The sequence below is a fragment of the Oncorhynchus tshawytscha genome, unplaced genomic scaffold (assembly GCF_018296145.1).
Source record: "Oncorhynchus tshawytscha isolate Ot180627B unplaced genomic scaffold, Otsh_v2.0 Un_scaffold_6703_pilon_pilon, whole genome shotgun sequence".
In the NCBI taxonomy this organism is placed as follows: Eukaryota; Metazoa; Chordata; class Actinopteri; order Salmoniformes; family Salmonidae; genus Oncorhynchus; species Oncorhynchus tshawytscha.
Window position 1 is genome coordinate 212501 of NW_024609792.1, and position 12952 is coordinate 225452.

The following is a 12952-nucleotide window of genomic DNA, read 5'->3' on the forward strand; positions in this document are numbered from 1 at the left end:
TGGTCAGAGAGGTTTAGTCAGAGAGGTTTAGTCAGAGAGGTTTAGTCAGAGAGGTTTAGTCAGAGAGGTCCGGTCAGAGAGGTTTAGTCAGAGAGGTTTAGTCAGAGAGGTTTAGTCAGAGAGGTTTAGTCAGAGAGGTTTAGTCAGAGAGATTTAGTCAGAGGTTTTCAGAGAGGTCAGAGAGGTTTAGTCAGAGGTTTAGTCAGAGAGGTTTAGTCAGAGAGGTTTAGTCAGAGAGGTTTAGTCAGAGAGGTTTAGTCAGAGAGATTTAGTCAGAGGTTTAGTTAGAGAGGTTTAGTCAGAGAGATTTAGTCAGAGAGGTTTAGTCAGAGAGGTCCGGTCAGAGAGGTCTGGTCAGAGAGGTTTAGTCAGAGAGGTTTAGTCAGAGAGGTTTAGTCAGAGAGGTTTAGTCAGAGAGGTTTAGTCAGAGAGGTCCGGTCAGAGAGGTCCGGTCAGAGAGGTTTAGTCAGAGAGGTTTAGTCAGAGAGGTTTAGTCAGAGGTTTAGTCAGAAAGGTTTAGTCAGAGAGATTTAGTCAGAGAGGTTTAGTCAGAGAGGTTTAGTCAGAGAGGTTTAGTGCACTACTTTAGACCAGAGCCCTATGGGGTGGGGCACTACTTTAGACCAGAGCCCTATAGGGTAGTGTACTACTTTAGACCAGAGCCCTATGGGGTAGTGCACTACTTTAGACCAGAGCCCTATGGGGTAGTGCACTACTTTAGACCAGAGCCCTATGGGGTAGGGCACTACTTTAGACCAGAGCCCTATGGGGTAGGGCACTACTTTAGACCAGGCCCTATGGGGTAGTGCACTACTTTAGACCAGAGCCCTATGGGGTAGGGCACTACTTTAGACCAGAGCCCTATGGGGTAGGGCACTACTTTAGACCAGAGCCCTATAGGGTAGTGCACTACTTTAGACCAGAGCCCTATGGGGTAGTGCACTACTTTAGACCAGAGCCCTATGGAGTAGTGCACTACTTTAGACCAGAGCCCTATGGAGTAGTGCACTACTTTAGACCAGAGCCCTATGGAGTAGTGCACTACTTTAGACCAGAGCCCTATGGGGTAGTGCACTACTTTAGACCAGAGCCCTATGGGGTAGTGCACTACTTTTAGACCAGAGCCCTATGGGGTAGTGCACTACTTTAGACCAGAGCCCTATGGAGTAGTGCACTACTTTAGACCAGAGCCCTATGGAGTAGTGCACTACTTTAGACCAGAGCCCTATGGAGTAGTGCACTACTTTAGACCAGAGCCCTATGGAGAAGGGCACTACTTTAGACCAGAGCCCTATGGAGTAGTGCACTACGTAGTGAAGAAGGTGCATTTTGGGAAACAGAAAATATCTTGCCTGACCAGGAACAGGTCATTCCTCTAAGGTAATGTTGTGGTTACGGGTCGGAGAACACAACAGTGATGCATCATGGTCCGTTTCCTGTGTTCTATTCAGGAGGACTTTGTTGTGGAGAAACAAAACCACAGAGACCTTTAACTTCCCAGCTACGCCTCACCCAGGTCACATGACAGGGCCTTGGACAAATCTTTCATTGAGAGTATTTTAACCTCTTGTGTTGTTTGTTGGTTTGGTATTATCGCTGTCAGACAGAGAAATATGTTGAGAAGGATTATAGCCACAGACAGCAAGGTACTAGGAGTCAGACAGAGGCTTGATGAGATCTTTAAGGTCCTCAGCAAGGTACTAGGAGTCAGACAGACAGGCTTGATGAGATCTTTAAGGTCCCTCAGCAAGGTACTAGGAGACAGACAGACACGCTTGATGAGATCTTTAAGGTCAGGGCCCTCATCAAGGTACTAGGAGACAGACAGACAGGCTTGATGAGATCTTTAAGGGCCCTCAGCAAGGTACTAGGAGTCAGACAGACAGGCTTGATGAGATCTTTAAGGGCCCTCAGCAAGGTACTAGGAGACAGACAGACAGGCTTGATGAGATCTTTAAGGGCCCTCGGCAAGGTACTAGGAGTCAGACAGACAGGCTTGATGAGATCTTTAAGGGCCCTCACCAAGGTACTAGGAGACAGACAGACAGGCTTGATGAGATCTTTACGGGCCCTCAGCAAGGTACTAGGAGACAGACAGACAGGCTTGATGAGATCTTTAAGGTCAGGGCCCTTACCAAGGTACTAGGAGACAGACAGACAGGCTTGATGAGATATTTAAGGTCAGGGCCCTCACCAAGGTACTAGGAGACAGACAGACAGGCTTGATGAGATATTTAAGGGCCCTCGCCAAGGTACTAGGAGACAGACAGACAGGCTTGATGAGATCTTTAAGATCAGGGCCACCAGCTGGTTAATGTCACTAAGGTGTGATATCTCTCCTAACCAGCTGGTTAATGTCACTAAGGTGTGATATCTCTCCTAACCAGCTGGTTAATGTCACTAAGGTGTGATATCTCTCCTAACCAGCTGGTTAATGTCACTAAGGTGTGATATCTCTCCTAACCAGCTGGTTAATGTCACTAAGGTGTGATATCTCTCCTAACCAGCTGGTTAATGTCACAAAGGTGTGATATCTCTCCTAACCAGCTGGTTAATGTCACAAAGGTGTGATATCTCTCCTAACTAGCTGGTTAATGTCACAAAGGTGTGATATCTCTCCTAACCAGCTGGTTAATGTCACTAAGGTGTGATATCTCTCCTAACCAGCTGTACTGGGACTTCACTTCCCAGGTGCCTCGAGGTGTAGTCCTCATAGAACTGTACTGGGACTTCACTTCCCAGGTGCCTCGAGGTGTAGTCCTCATAGAACTGTACTGGGACTTCACTTCCCAGGTGCCTCGAGGTGTAGTCCTCATAGAACTGTACTGGGACTTCACTTCCCAGGTGCCTCGAGGTGTAGTCCTCATAGAACTGTACTGGGACTTCACTTCCCAGGTGCCTCGAGGTGTAGTCCTCATAGAACTGTACTGGGACTTCACTTCCCAGGTGCCTCGAGGTGTAGTCCTCATAGAGCAGAGGTAGAGGAACCTGAGCTGCCCCTGAGACAATAATATGAACTGGGAATACTCCTGGGATCTAAGTTGAATGTGAATACAGGGGCTGTATAGACAGTATATAACCTCACACTCAACGTCAACAAAACTAAGGAGATGATTGTGGACTTCAGGAAACAGCAGAGGAACACCCCCATCCACATCGATGGAACAGTAGTGGAGAGGGTAGCAAGTTTTAAGTTCCTCGGCATACACATCACAGACAAACTGAATTGGTCCACTCACACAGACAGCATCGTGAGGAAGGCGCAGCAGCGCCTCTTCAACCTCAGGAGGCTGAAGAAATTCGGCTTGTCACCAAAAGCACTCACAAGCTTCTACAGATGCACAATCGAGAGCATCCTGGCGGGCTGTATCACCGCCTGGTATGGCAACTGCACCGCCCTCAACCGTAAGGCTCTCCAGAGGGTAGTGAGGTCTGCACAACGCATCACCGGGGGGCAAACTACCTGCCCTCCAGGACACCTACACCACCCGATGCTACAGGAAGGCCATAAAGATCATCAAGGACATCAACCACCCGAGCCACTGCCTGTTCACCCCGCTGTCATCCAGAAGGCGAGGTCAGTACAGGTGCATCAAAGCTGGGACCGAGAGACTGAAAAACAGCTTCTATCTCAAGGCCATCAGACTGTTAAACAGCCACCACCAACATTGAGTGGCTGCTGCCAACACACTGTCAATGACACTGACTCTACTCCAGCCACTTTAATCATGGGAATTGATGGGAAATGATGTAAATATATCACTAGCCACTTTAAACAATGCTACCTTATATAATGTTACTTACCCTACATTGTTCATCTCATATGCATACGTTGATACTGTACTCTATATCATCGACTGCATCCTTATGTAATACATGTATCACTAGCCACTTTAACTATGCCACTTGGTTTACATACTTATCTCATATGTATATACTGTACTCGATATCATCTACTGTATCTTGCCTATGCTGCTCTGTACCATCACTCATTCATATATCCTTATGTACATATTCTTTATCCCCTTACACTGTGTATAAGACAGTAGTTTTTTTTTGGAATTGTTAGTTAGATTACTTGCTCGTTATTACTGCATTGTCGGAACTAGAAGCACAAGCATTTCGCTACACTCGCATTAACATCTGCTAACCATGTGTATGTGACAAATAAAATTTGATTTGATTTGATTTAGACAGAGGTTACTCTGAGAGAGAGAAAGAGAAGAGAGGAGGGGGAGAAAGGGGAGAGAAAGAAGGAGAAGAGGGGAGAGAAGAGAGAGAGAAGAGAGGAGAGGGGGAAGGGGGAGAGAAGAGAAGAGAGGGGGGGGGGGAGAGAAGAGAGAGAGAGAGAGAGGGGGAGAGAAGAGAGGGAGAGAGAGAGAGAGGGGAGAGAAGAGAGGGGGAGAAAGAAGGAGAAGAAGGGGAGAGGAGATAAGAGAGAGGGAGAGAAGAGCGAGAGAAGAGCGAGGAGGAGGAGAAGAGAGAGGGAGGAGAAGAGCGAGGGAGGAGAAGAGCGAGAGGGAGAGAAGAGCGAGGGAGGAGAAGAGAGAGGGGAGCTGCATTTTTCAACCGTAAAAAGACAACAGGGAAGATAAATGTTTAAAGCTCCTACCGTCTAACTTGGGCCCAGTCTTCATGTTCATGGTACCCTTCATAGCCGACACCGACCAGGTCAGGCTGGGCCGGGCAGGGTGCGACTCGGTCTCCATGACAACCACGATCTGGGCGGTGCGGAGGGACACCTTGTGGAAGGGTGCCAGGGATCTTAGGGAGCTGAGGTGGGAGGGGTCGGGACGATGGGGAGAGGAGGATGAGGTCCTACTGGGGGAGGAATGAGGGGTAGAGGGGGGTTTGGGAGACTCCCAGTAGTGATGAGGTAGAACCCTCTTCAGGTAGGCCTTGGTCTGCTCCAGTTTCACCAGCGTAGGGTTCACCTTCAGGGGCCGGGACAGCTCCACGTTCAGCTCCGCTGGACGAACAGAAGACAGAGTTACCGTAAAACTAAATATTAACAGAAGACAGAGTTACCGTAAAACTAAATATTAACAGGAGACAGAGTTACCGTAATACTAAATATTAATAGAAGACAGAGTTACCGTAAAACTAAATATTAACAGAAGACAGAGTTACCGTAAAACTAAATATTAATAGAAGACAGAGATACCGTAATACTAAATATTAATAGAAGACAGAGTTACCGTAAAACTAAATATTAATAGAATACAGAGTTACCGTAATACTAAATATTAATAGAAGACAGAGTTACCGTAAAACTAAATATTAATAGAAGACAGAGTTACCGTAATACTAAATATTAACAGAAGACAGAGTTACCAACCGGGCCAGCCCAGCTCAATGGCACCACCAACCGGGCCAGCCCAGCTCAATGGCACCACTAAATGGGCCAGCCCAGCTCAATGGTACCACCAACTGGGCCAGGCCAGCTCAATGGTATCATCAACCGGGCCTGGCCAGCTCAGTGGTACCATCAACCGGGCCTGGCCGGCTCAGTGGTACCATCAACCGGGCCTGGCCAGCTCAGTGGTACCATCAACCGGGCCTGGCCAGCTCAGTGGTACCATCAACCGGGCCAGGACAGCTCAATGGTACCACCAACTGACTCTTTACACCCAGCTCCTAAAGAATCATCTGGAAGTCCAGCCAGAATATACCACCTCTCTAACTCTTTACACCCAGCTCCTATAGAATCATCTGGAAGTCCAGCCAACTCTTACCCCCTACTTACTAACACGTTTAACTTGTAGCCTTCAAAGGTAGCCTCTTTAAGCTCACCGTGCGCTGAGAGAGGGGAAAAGGCAGCGCACGGAAATCTGGATTAATGAAAGAAAGATGGTTGTCCTTCCGTCGTGTTCGTTGGGACATCAAAAGAAGGCCTTGTCCAGGAGTGACGTTCCTTCACTTCTCACGCAAGTGTTTTGATTAGGAACACGCTGCCTTTCAATCAAACACAAAGTGGTGCTTTTATCCCAGCCGAGGACTGTCAGTGGTTCTTTAGCCCAGCCGAGGACTGTCAGTGGTTCTTTAGCCCAGCCGAGGACTGTCAGTGGTTCTTTAACCCAGCCGAGGACTGTCAGTGGTTCTTTAGCCCAGCCGAGGACTGTCAGTGGTTCTTTAGCCCAGCCGAGGACTGTCAGTGGTTCTTTAACCCAGCCGAGGACTGTCAGTGGTTCTTTAGCCCAGCCGAGGACTGTCAGTGGTTCTTTAACCCAGCCGATGACTGTCAGTGGTTCTTTAGCCCAGCCGAGGACTGTCAGTGGTTCTTTAGCCCAGCCGAGGACTGTCAGTGGTTCTTTAACCCAGCCGAGGACTGTCAGTGGTTCTTTAGCCCAGCCGAGGACTGTCAGTGGTTCTTTAACCCAGCCGAGGACTGTCAGTGGTTCTTTAGCCCAGCCGAGGACTGTCAGTGGTTCTTTAACCCAGCCGAGGACTGTCAGTGGTTCTTTAACCCAGCCGAGGACTGTCAGTGGTTCTTTAACCCAGCCGAGGACTGTCAGTGGTTCTTTAACCCAGTCGAGGACTGTCAGTGGTTCTTTAACCCAACCGAGGACTGTCAGTGGTGCTCTAACCCAGCCGAGGACTGTCAGTGGTGTTTAACCCAGCCGAGGACTGTCAGTGGTGCTCTAACCCAGCCGAGGACTGTCAGTGGTGCTTTAACCCAGCCGAGGACTGTCAGTGGTGCTTTAACCCAGCCGAGGACTGTCAGTGGTTCTTTAAGCAGAGGACTGTCAGTGGTTCATTAACCAGAGGACTGTTAGTGGTCCCCCCTCTCCCTCCTCTCCCTCTCCCTCCCCCTCTCCCTCTCTCTCCCTCCCCCTCTCCCTCTCTCTCCCTCCCCCTCTCTCTCTCTCTTCCTCCCCCTCTCCCCCTCCCTCTCCCCCTCTCCCTCTCTCTCTCCCTCCCCCTCTCTCTCTCCCTCCCTCCCCCTCTCTCTCCCCCTCCCCTCTCTCCCTCCCCCTCTCTCTCTCCCTCCCCCCCCCTCTCTCCCTCCCCTCTCTCTCTCTCTCTTCCTCCTCCTCTCTCTCTCCCTCCCCTCTCTCTCCCCCTCCCCCTCTCTCCCTCCCCCTCTCTCTCTCCCCCTCTCTCTCTCCCTCCCCCTCTCTCCCTCCCCCTCTCTCTCTCTCTTCCTCCCCCTCTCTCTCTCCCTCCCCCTCTCTCTCTCCCTCCCTCCCCCTCTCTCTCCCCCTCTCTCTCCCTCCCCTCTCTCCCTCCCCTCTCTCTCTCTCTTCCTCCCCCTCTCCCCCTCCCTCTCCCCCTCTCCCTCCCCTCTCTCTCCCCCCTCTCTCTCCCTCCCCCTCTCTCCCTCCCTCTCTCTCTCTCTCTTCCTCCCCCTCTCTCTCTCCCTCCCCCTCTCTCTCTCCCTCCCTCCCCCTCTCTCTCTCCCTCCCCCTCTCTCCCTCCCCTCTCTCTCTCTCTCTTCCTCTCCCCTCTCTCTCTCCCTCCCCCCTCTCTCTCTCCCTCCCCCTCCCCCTCTCCCTCCCCCTCTCTCTCTCTCTTCCTCCCCCTCTCCCCCTCCCTCTCCCCCTCTCCCTCTCTCTCTCCCTCCCCCTCTCTCTCCCCCTCTCTCTCTCCCTCCCCCTCTCTCCCTCCCCTCTCTCTCCAACTGGTAGCTGTTACTTCTCCAACCTCCTGTCATTGACCCTTTCATACAAGAGAAGGAAGCAGAAAGACGGAGAGACGGACTGTTTCCTGGGTCCTCCAGGTCAGACACAAGACTGTCAGGAAGAGAAGAAGAGAGACGGACTGTTTCCTGGGACCTCCAGGTAAGACAGAAGACTGTCAGGAAGAGAAGAAGAGAGACGGACTGTTTCCTGGGTCCTCCAGGTCAGACAGAAGACTGTCAGGAAGAGAAGAAGAGAGACGGACTGTTCCCTGGGACCTCCAGGTCAGACAGAAGACTGTCAGGAAGAGAAGAAGAGAGGAGGACTGTTCCCTGGGTCCTCCAGGTCAGACAGAAGACTGTCAGGAAGAGAAGAAGAGAGACGGACTGTTTCCTGGGACCTCCAGGTCAGACACAAGACTGTCAGGAAGAGAAGAAGAGAGACGGACTGTTTCCTGGGTCCTCCAGGTCAGACAGAAGACTGTTAGGAAGAGAAGAAGAGAGACGGACTGTTTCCTGGGTCCTCCAGGTCAGACAGAAGACTGTCAGGAAGAGAAGAAGAGAGACGGACTGTTTCCTGGGTCCTCCAGGTCAGACAGAAGACTGTCAGGAAGAGAAGAAGAGAGGAGGACTGTTTCCTGGGACCTCCAGGTCAGACAGAAGACTGTTAGGAAGAGAAGAAGAGAGACGGACTGTTTCCTGGGTCCTCCAGGGCAGACAGAAGACTGTCAGGAAGAGAAGAAGAGAGGAGGACTGTTTCCTGGGTCCTCCAGGTCAGACAGAAGACTGTCAGGAAGAGAAGAAGAGAGACGGACTGTTTCCTGGGTCCTCCAGGGCAGACAGAAGACTGTCAGGAAGAGAAGAAGAGAGACGGACTGTTTCCTGGGTCCTCCAGGTCAGACAGAAGACTGTCAGGAAGAGAAGAAGAGAGACGGAGAGCAGGACTGTTTCCTCAGGAAGAGAAGAAGAAGGCAGAGGGGGATTGAAGAGGAGAGTGCTGGTCCAGCCTTGAACCCTCCCTCACTGCAGCTGCCTTCCTCTGTGTGTGTGTGTGTGTGTGTGTGTGTGTGTGTGTGTGTGTGTGTGTGTGTGTGTGTGTGTGTGTGTGTGTGTGTGTGTGTGTGTGTGTGTGTGTGTGTGTGTGTGTGTGTGTGTGTGTGTGTGTGTGTGTGTGTGTGTGTGTGTGTGTGTGTGTGTGTGTGTGTGTGTGTGTGTGTGTGTGTGTGTGTGTGTGTGTGTGTGTGTGTATGTGTGTGTGTGTGTGTGTGTGTGTTGTGTGTGATGAGCAGGCCACAGCAAGGCGAGGGTCAGATCTGAAACCTCATCCCGTTTCCATCCCAGCACACACACACACACACACACACACACACACACACACACACGTTACTTGTGTTCCCTCTCTGCATGTTCCATCCTTGGCAGGGGAGCTGTGATTGGTCCGTGAGCTCTCAGTTAATATCTGGCAGCTTGCTGTAAACACAGGGAACTGGTCTCCTCTGACTGTGGTCTCCATCTGGTCTGATGGAAGCTCACCTCGTTAAACAGCATCAAATCAGAGGGGCCTTAGGGAACACTACCTGGAGGGAGTCCTAAATGAGACCCTGTTCGAGCACTACTTTAGACCAGGACCCTATTCCCTATATAGAGCACTACTTTAGACCAGGACCCTATTCCCTATATAGAGCACTACTTTAGACCAGGACCCTATTCCTATATAGTGCACTACTTTAGACCAGGGCCCTGTTCCCTATATAGTGCACTACTTTAGACCAGGACCCTATTCCCTATATAGTGCACTACTTTAGACCAGGGCCCTGTTCCTATATAGTGCACTACTTTAGACCAGGACCCTATTCCCTATATAGTGCACTACTTTAGACCAGGACCCTATTCCCTATAGAGTGCACTACTTTAGACCAGAGCCCTGTTCCCTATATAGTGCACTACTTTAGACCAGGACCCTATTCCCTATATAGTGCACTACTTTAGACCAGGACCCTGTTCCCTATATAGTGCACTACTTTAGACCAGGGCCCTATTCTCTAAATAAAGCACTACTTTAGACCAGGGCCCTATTCCCTATATAGTGCACTACTTTAGACCAAAGCCCTATCCTCTATATAGAGCACTACTTTAGACCAGGGTCCTATTCCCTATATAGTGCACTACTTTAGACCAGAGCCCTATTCCCTATATAGAACACTACTTTAGACCAGGGCCCTATTCCCTACATAGTGCACTACTTTTGACCAGAGCCCTATTCCCTATATAGAGCACTACTTTAGACCAGGGCCCTATTCCCTACATAGTGCACTACTTTAGACCAGGGCCCTATTCCCTATATAGTGCACTACTTTAGACCAGGACCCTATTCCCTATATAGTGCACTACTATAGACCAGAGCCCTATTCCCTATATAGTACACTACTTTAGACCAGGGCCCTATTCCCTATATAGTGCACTACTTTAGACCAGAGCCCTATTCCCTATATAGTGCACTACTTTAGACCAGGGCCCTATTCTCTATATAGTGCACTACTATAGACTAGAACCCTATTCCCTATATAGTGCACTACTATAGACTAGAACCCTATTCCCTGTAGGGTGTACTGTAGGGTGTAGTGTAGGGTGTGTAGAGTGTGTGTAGAGTGTACTGTAGTGTGTACTGTAGGGTGTACTGTAGAGTGTACTGTAGGGTGTACTGTAGGGTGTACTGTAGAGTGTACTGTAGAGTGTACTGTAGGGTGTGTGTACTGTAGAGTGTACTGTAGGGTGTACTGTAGGGTGTACTGTAGAGTGTACTGTAGGGTGTACTGTAGGGTGTACTGTAGAGTGTACTGTAGAGTGTACTGTAGGGTGTGTGTACTGTAGGGTGTACTGTAGAGTGTACTGTAGAGTGTACTGTAGGGTGTACTGTATGGTGTACTGTAGGGTGTACTGTAGAGTGTACTGTAGGGTGTACTGTAGGGTGTACTGTAGAGTGTACTGTAGAGTGTACTGTAGGGTGTACTGTAGGGTGTACTGTAGGGTGTACTGTAGAGTGTACTGTAGAGTGTACTGTAGGGTGTACTGTAGAGTGTACTGTAGAGTGTACTGTAGGGTGTACTGTAGGGTGTACTGTAGAGTGTACTGTAGAGTGTACTGTAGGGTGTACTGTAGGGTGTACTGTAGGGTGTACTGTAGAGTGTACTGTAGAGTGTACTGTAGGGTGTACTGTAGGGTGTACTGTAGGGTGTACTGTAGAGTGTACTGTAGGGTGTACTGTAGGGTGTACTGTAGGGTGTAGTGTAGGGTGTACTGTAGGGTGTACTGTAGAGTGTACTGTAGGGTGTACTGTAGGGTGTACTGTAGAGTGTACTGTAGGGTGTACTGTAGAGTGTACTGTAGGGTGTAGTGTAGGGTGTACTGTAGGGTGTACTGTAGAGTGTACTGTAGGGTGTACTGTAGGGTGTACTGTAGGGTGTACTGTAGAGTGTACTGTAGGGTGTACTGTAGGGTGTACTGTAGGGTGTACTGTAGGGTGTACTGTAGAGTGTACTGTAGGGTGTAGTGTAGAGTGTACTGTACTGGGTGTACTGTAGGGTGTACTGTAGGGTGTACTGTAGAGTGTACTGTAGGGTGTACTGTAGGGTGTACTGTAGGGTGTACTGTAGGGTGTACTGTAGAGTGTACTGTAGGGTGTAGTGTAGAGTGTACTGTAGGGTGTACTGTAGGGTGTACTGTAGGGTGTACTGTAGGGTGTAGTGTAGGGTGTACTGTAGGGTGTACTGTAGAGTGTACTGTAGGGTGTACTGTAGGGTGTACTGTAGGGTGTACTGTAGGGTGTACTGTAGGGTGTAGTGTAGGGTGTACTGTAGGGTGTAGTGTAGAGTGTACTGTAGGGTGTACTGTAGAGTGTACTGTAGGGTGTACTGTAGGGTGTACTGTAGGGTGTACTGTAGGGTGTACTGTAGAGTGTACTGTAGGGTGTATTGTAGAGTGTACTGTAGAGTGTACTGTAGGGTGTGTGTAGAGTGTGTGTGTACTGTAGGGTGTACTGTAGGGTGTGTGTAGAGTGTGTGTGTGTACTGTAGGGTGTGTGTAGAGTGTTTGTGTGTACTGTAGGGTGTGTGTAGAGTATGTGTATACTGTAGGGTGTGTGGAGAGTGTATGTGTACTGTAGGGTGTGTGTAGAGTGTGTGTGTACTGTAGGGTGTGTGTAGAGTGTGTGTACTGTAGGGTGTGTGTAGGGTGTGTGTGTATTGTAGGGTGTGTGTAGAGTGTGTGTGTGTAGTGTAGGGTGTGTGTAGTGTGTGTGTACTGTAGGGTGTACTGTAGGGTGTGTGTAGAGTGTGTGTGTACTGTAGGGTGTGTGTAGAGTATGTGTAGGGTGTGTGTAGGGTGTGTGTAGAGTGTGTGTGTACTGTAGGGTGTGTGAAGAGTGTGTGTGTACTGTAGGGTGTGTGTAGAGTGTGTGTACTGTAGGGTGTGTGTAGAGTGTGTGTGTATTGTAGGGTGTGTGTAGAGTGTGTGTGTATTGTAGGGTGTGTAGAGTGTGTGTGTACTGTAGGGTGTGTGTAGAGTGTGTATAGGGTGTGTGTAGAGTGTGTGTGTATTGTAGGGTGTGTGTAGAGTGTGTGTGTATTGTAGGGTGTGTGTAGAGTGTGTGTAGGGTGTGTGTAGAGTGTGTGTAGGGTGTGTGTAGAGTGTGTATTGTAGGGTGTGTGTGTATTGTAGGGTGTGTGTAGGGTGTGTGTAGAGTGTGTGTATACTATAGGGTGTGTGTAGAGTGTGTGTGGGGTGTGTGTAGAGTGTGTGTGGGGTGTGTGTAGAGTGTGTGTAGGGTGTGTGTAGAGTGTGTGTAGGGTGTGTGTAGAGTGTGTGTGGGGTGTGTGTAGAGTGTGTGTAGAGTGTGTGTGGGGTGTGTGTAGAGTGTGTGTAGGGTGTGTGTAGAGTGTGTGGGGGGTGTGTGTAGAGTGTGTGTGGGGTGTGTGTAGAGTGTGTGTAGAGTGTGTGTGGGGTGTGTGTAGAGTGTGTGTAGGGTGTGTGTAGAGTGTGTGAGTCCTCACCTGGTCCACTGAGGAAGTCTCTGATCTGCAGACAGGCCAGAGGAGGAGGAACACCTGTCTGACTGTCAGACTCTCCTGATACTGTCTGGACCCACAACACACTGTAGTCTAATACCTCTGGGAGAGACTTCCCTGGATCTGGAGAGGGGGAGGGGGGAGAGGGAGGAGAGGAGGGGGAGGGGAGAGGGAGGAGAAGAGGGAGGAGAGGAGGGGGAGGGAGGAGAGGGAGGAGAGGAGGGAGGAGGAGAGGGGGAGAGGAGAGGGGAGGGAGGAGAGGAGGGGGGAG

The 12952-nt window shown here is 50.0% G+C and overlaps 1 protein-coding gene across 1 annotated transcript in view; it reads right to left on the reverse strand.

The window, feature by feature from the left end:
• The window catches only part of LOC112240893 (vacuolar protein sorting-associated protein 13B), a 407100-nt gene that overhangs the window by 168766 nt on the left and 225382 nt on the right, over nucleotides 1-12952 (reverse strand). Inside the window, 2 exon segments of the mRNA XM_042318131.1 lie at nucleotides 4613-4969; nucleotides 12667-12804. Of these exon segments, the coding sequence (XP_042174065.1) occupies nucleotides 4613-4969; nucleotides 12667-12804 (495 nt within the window).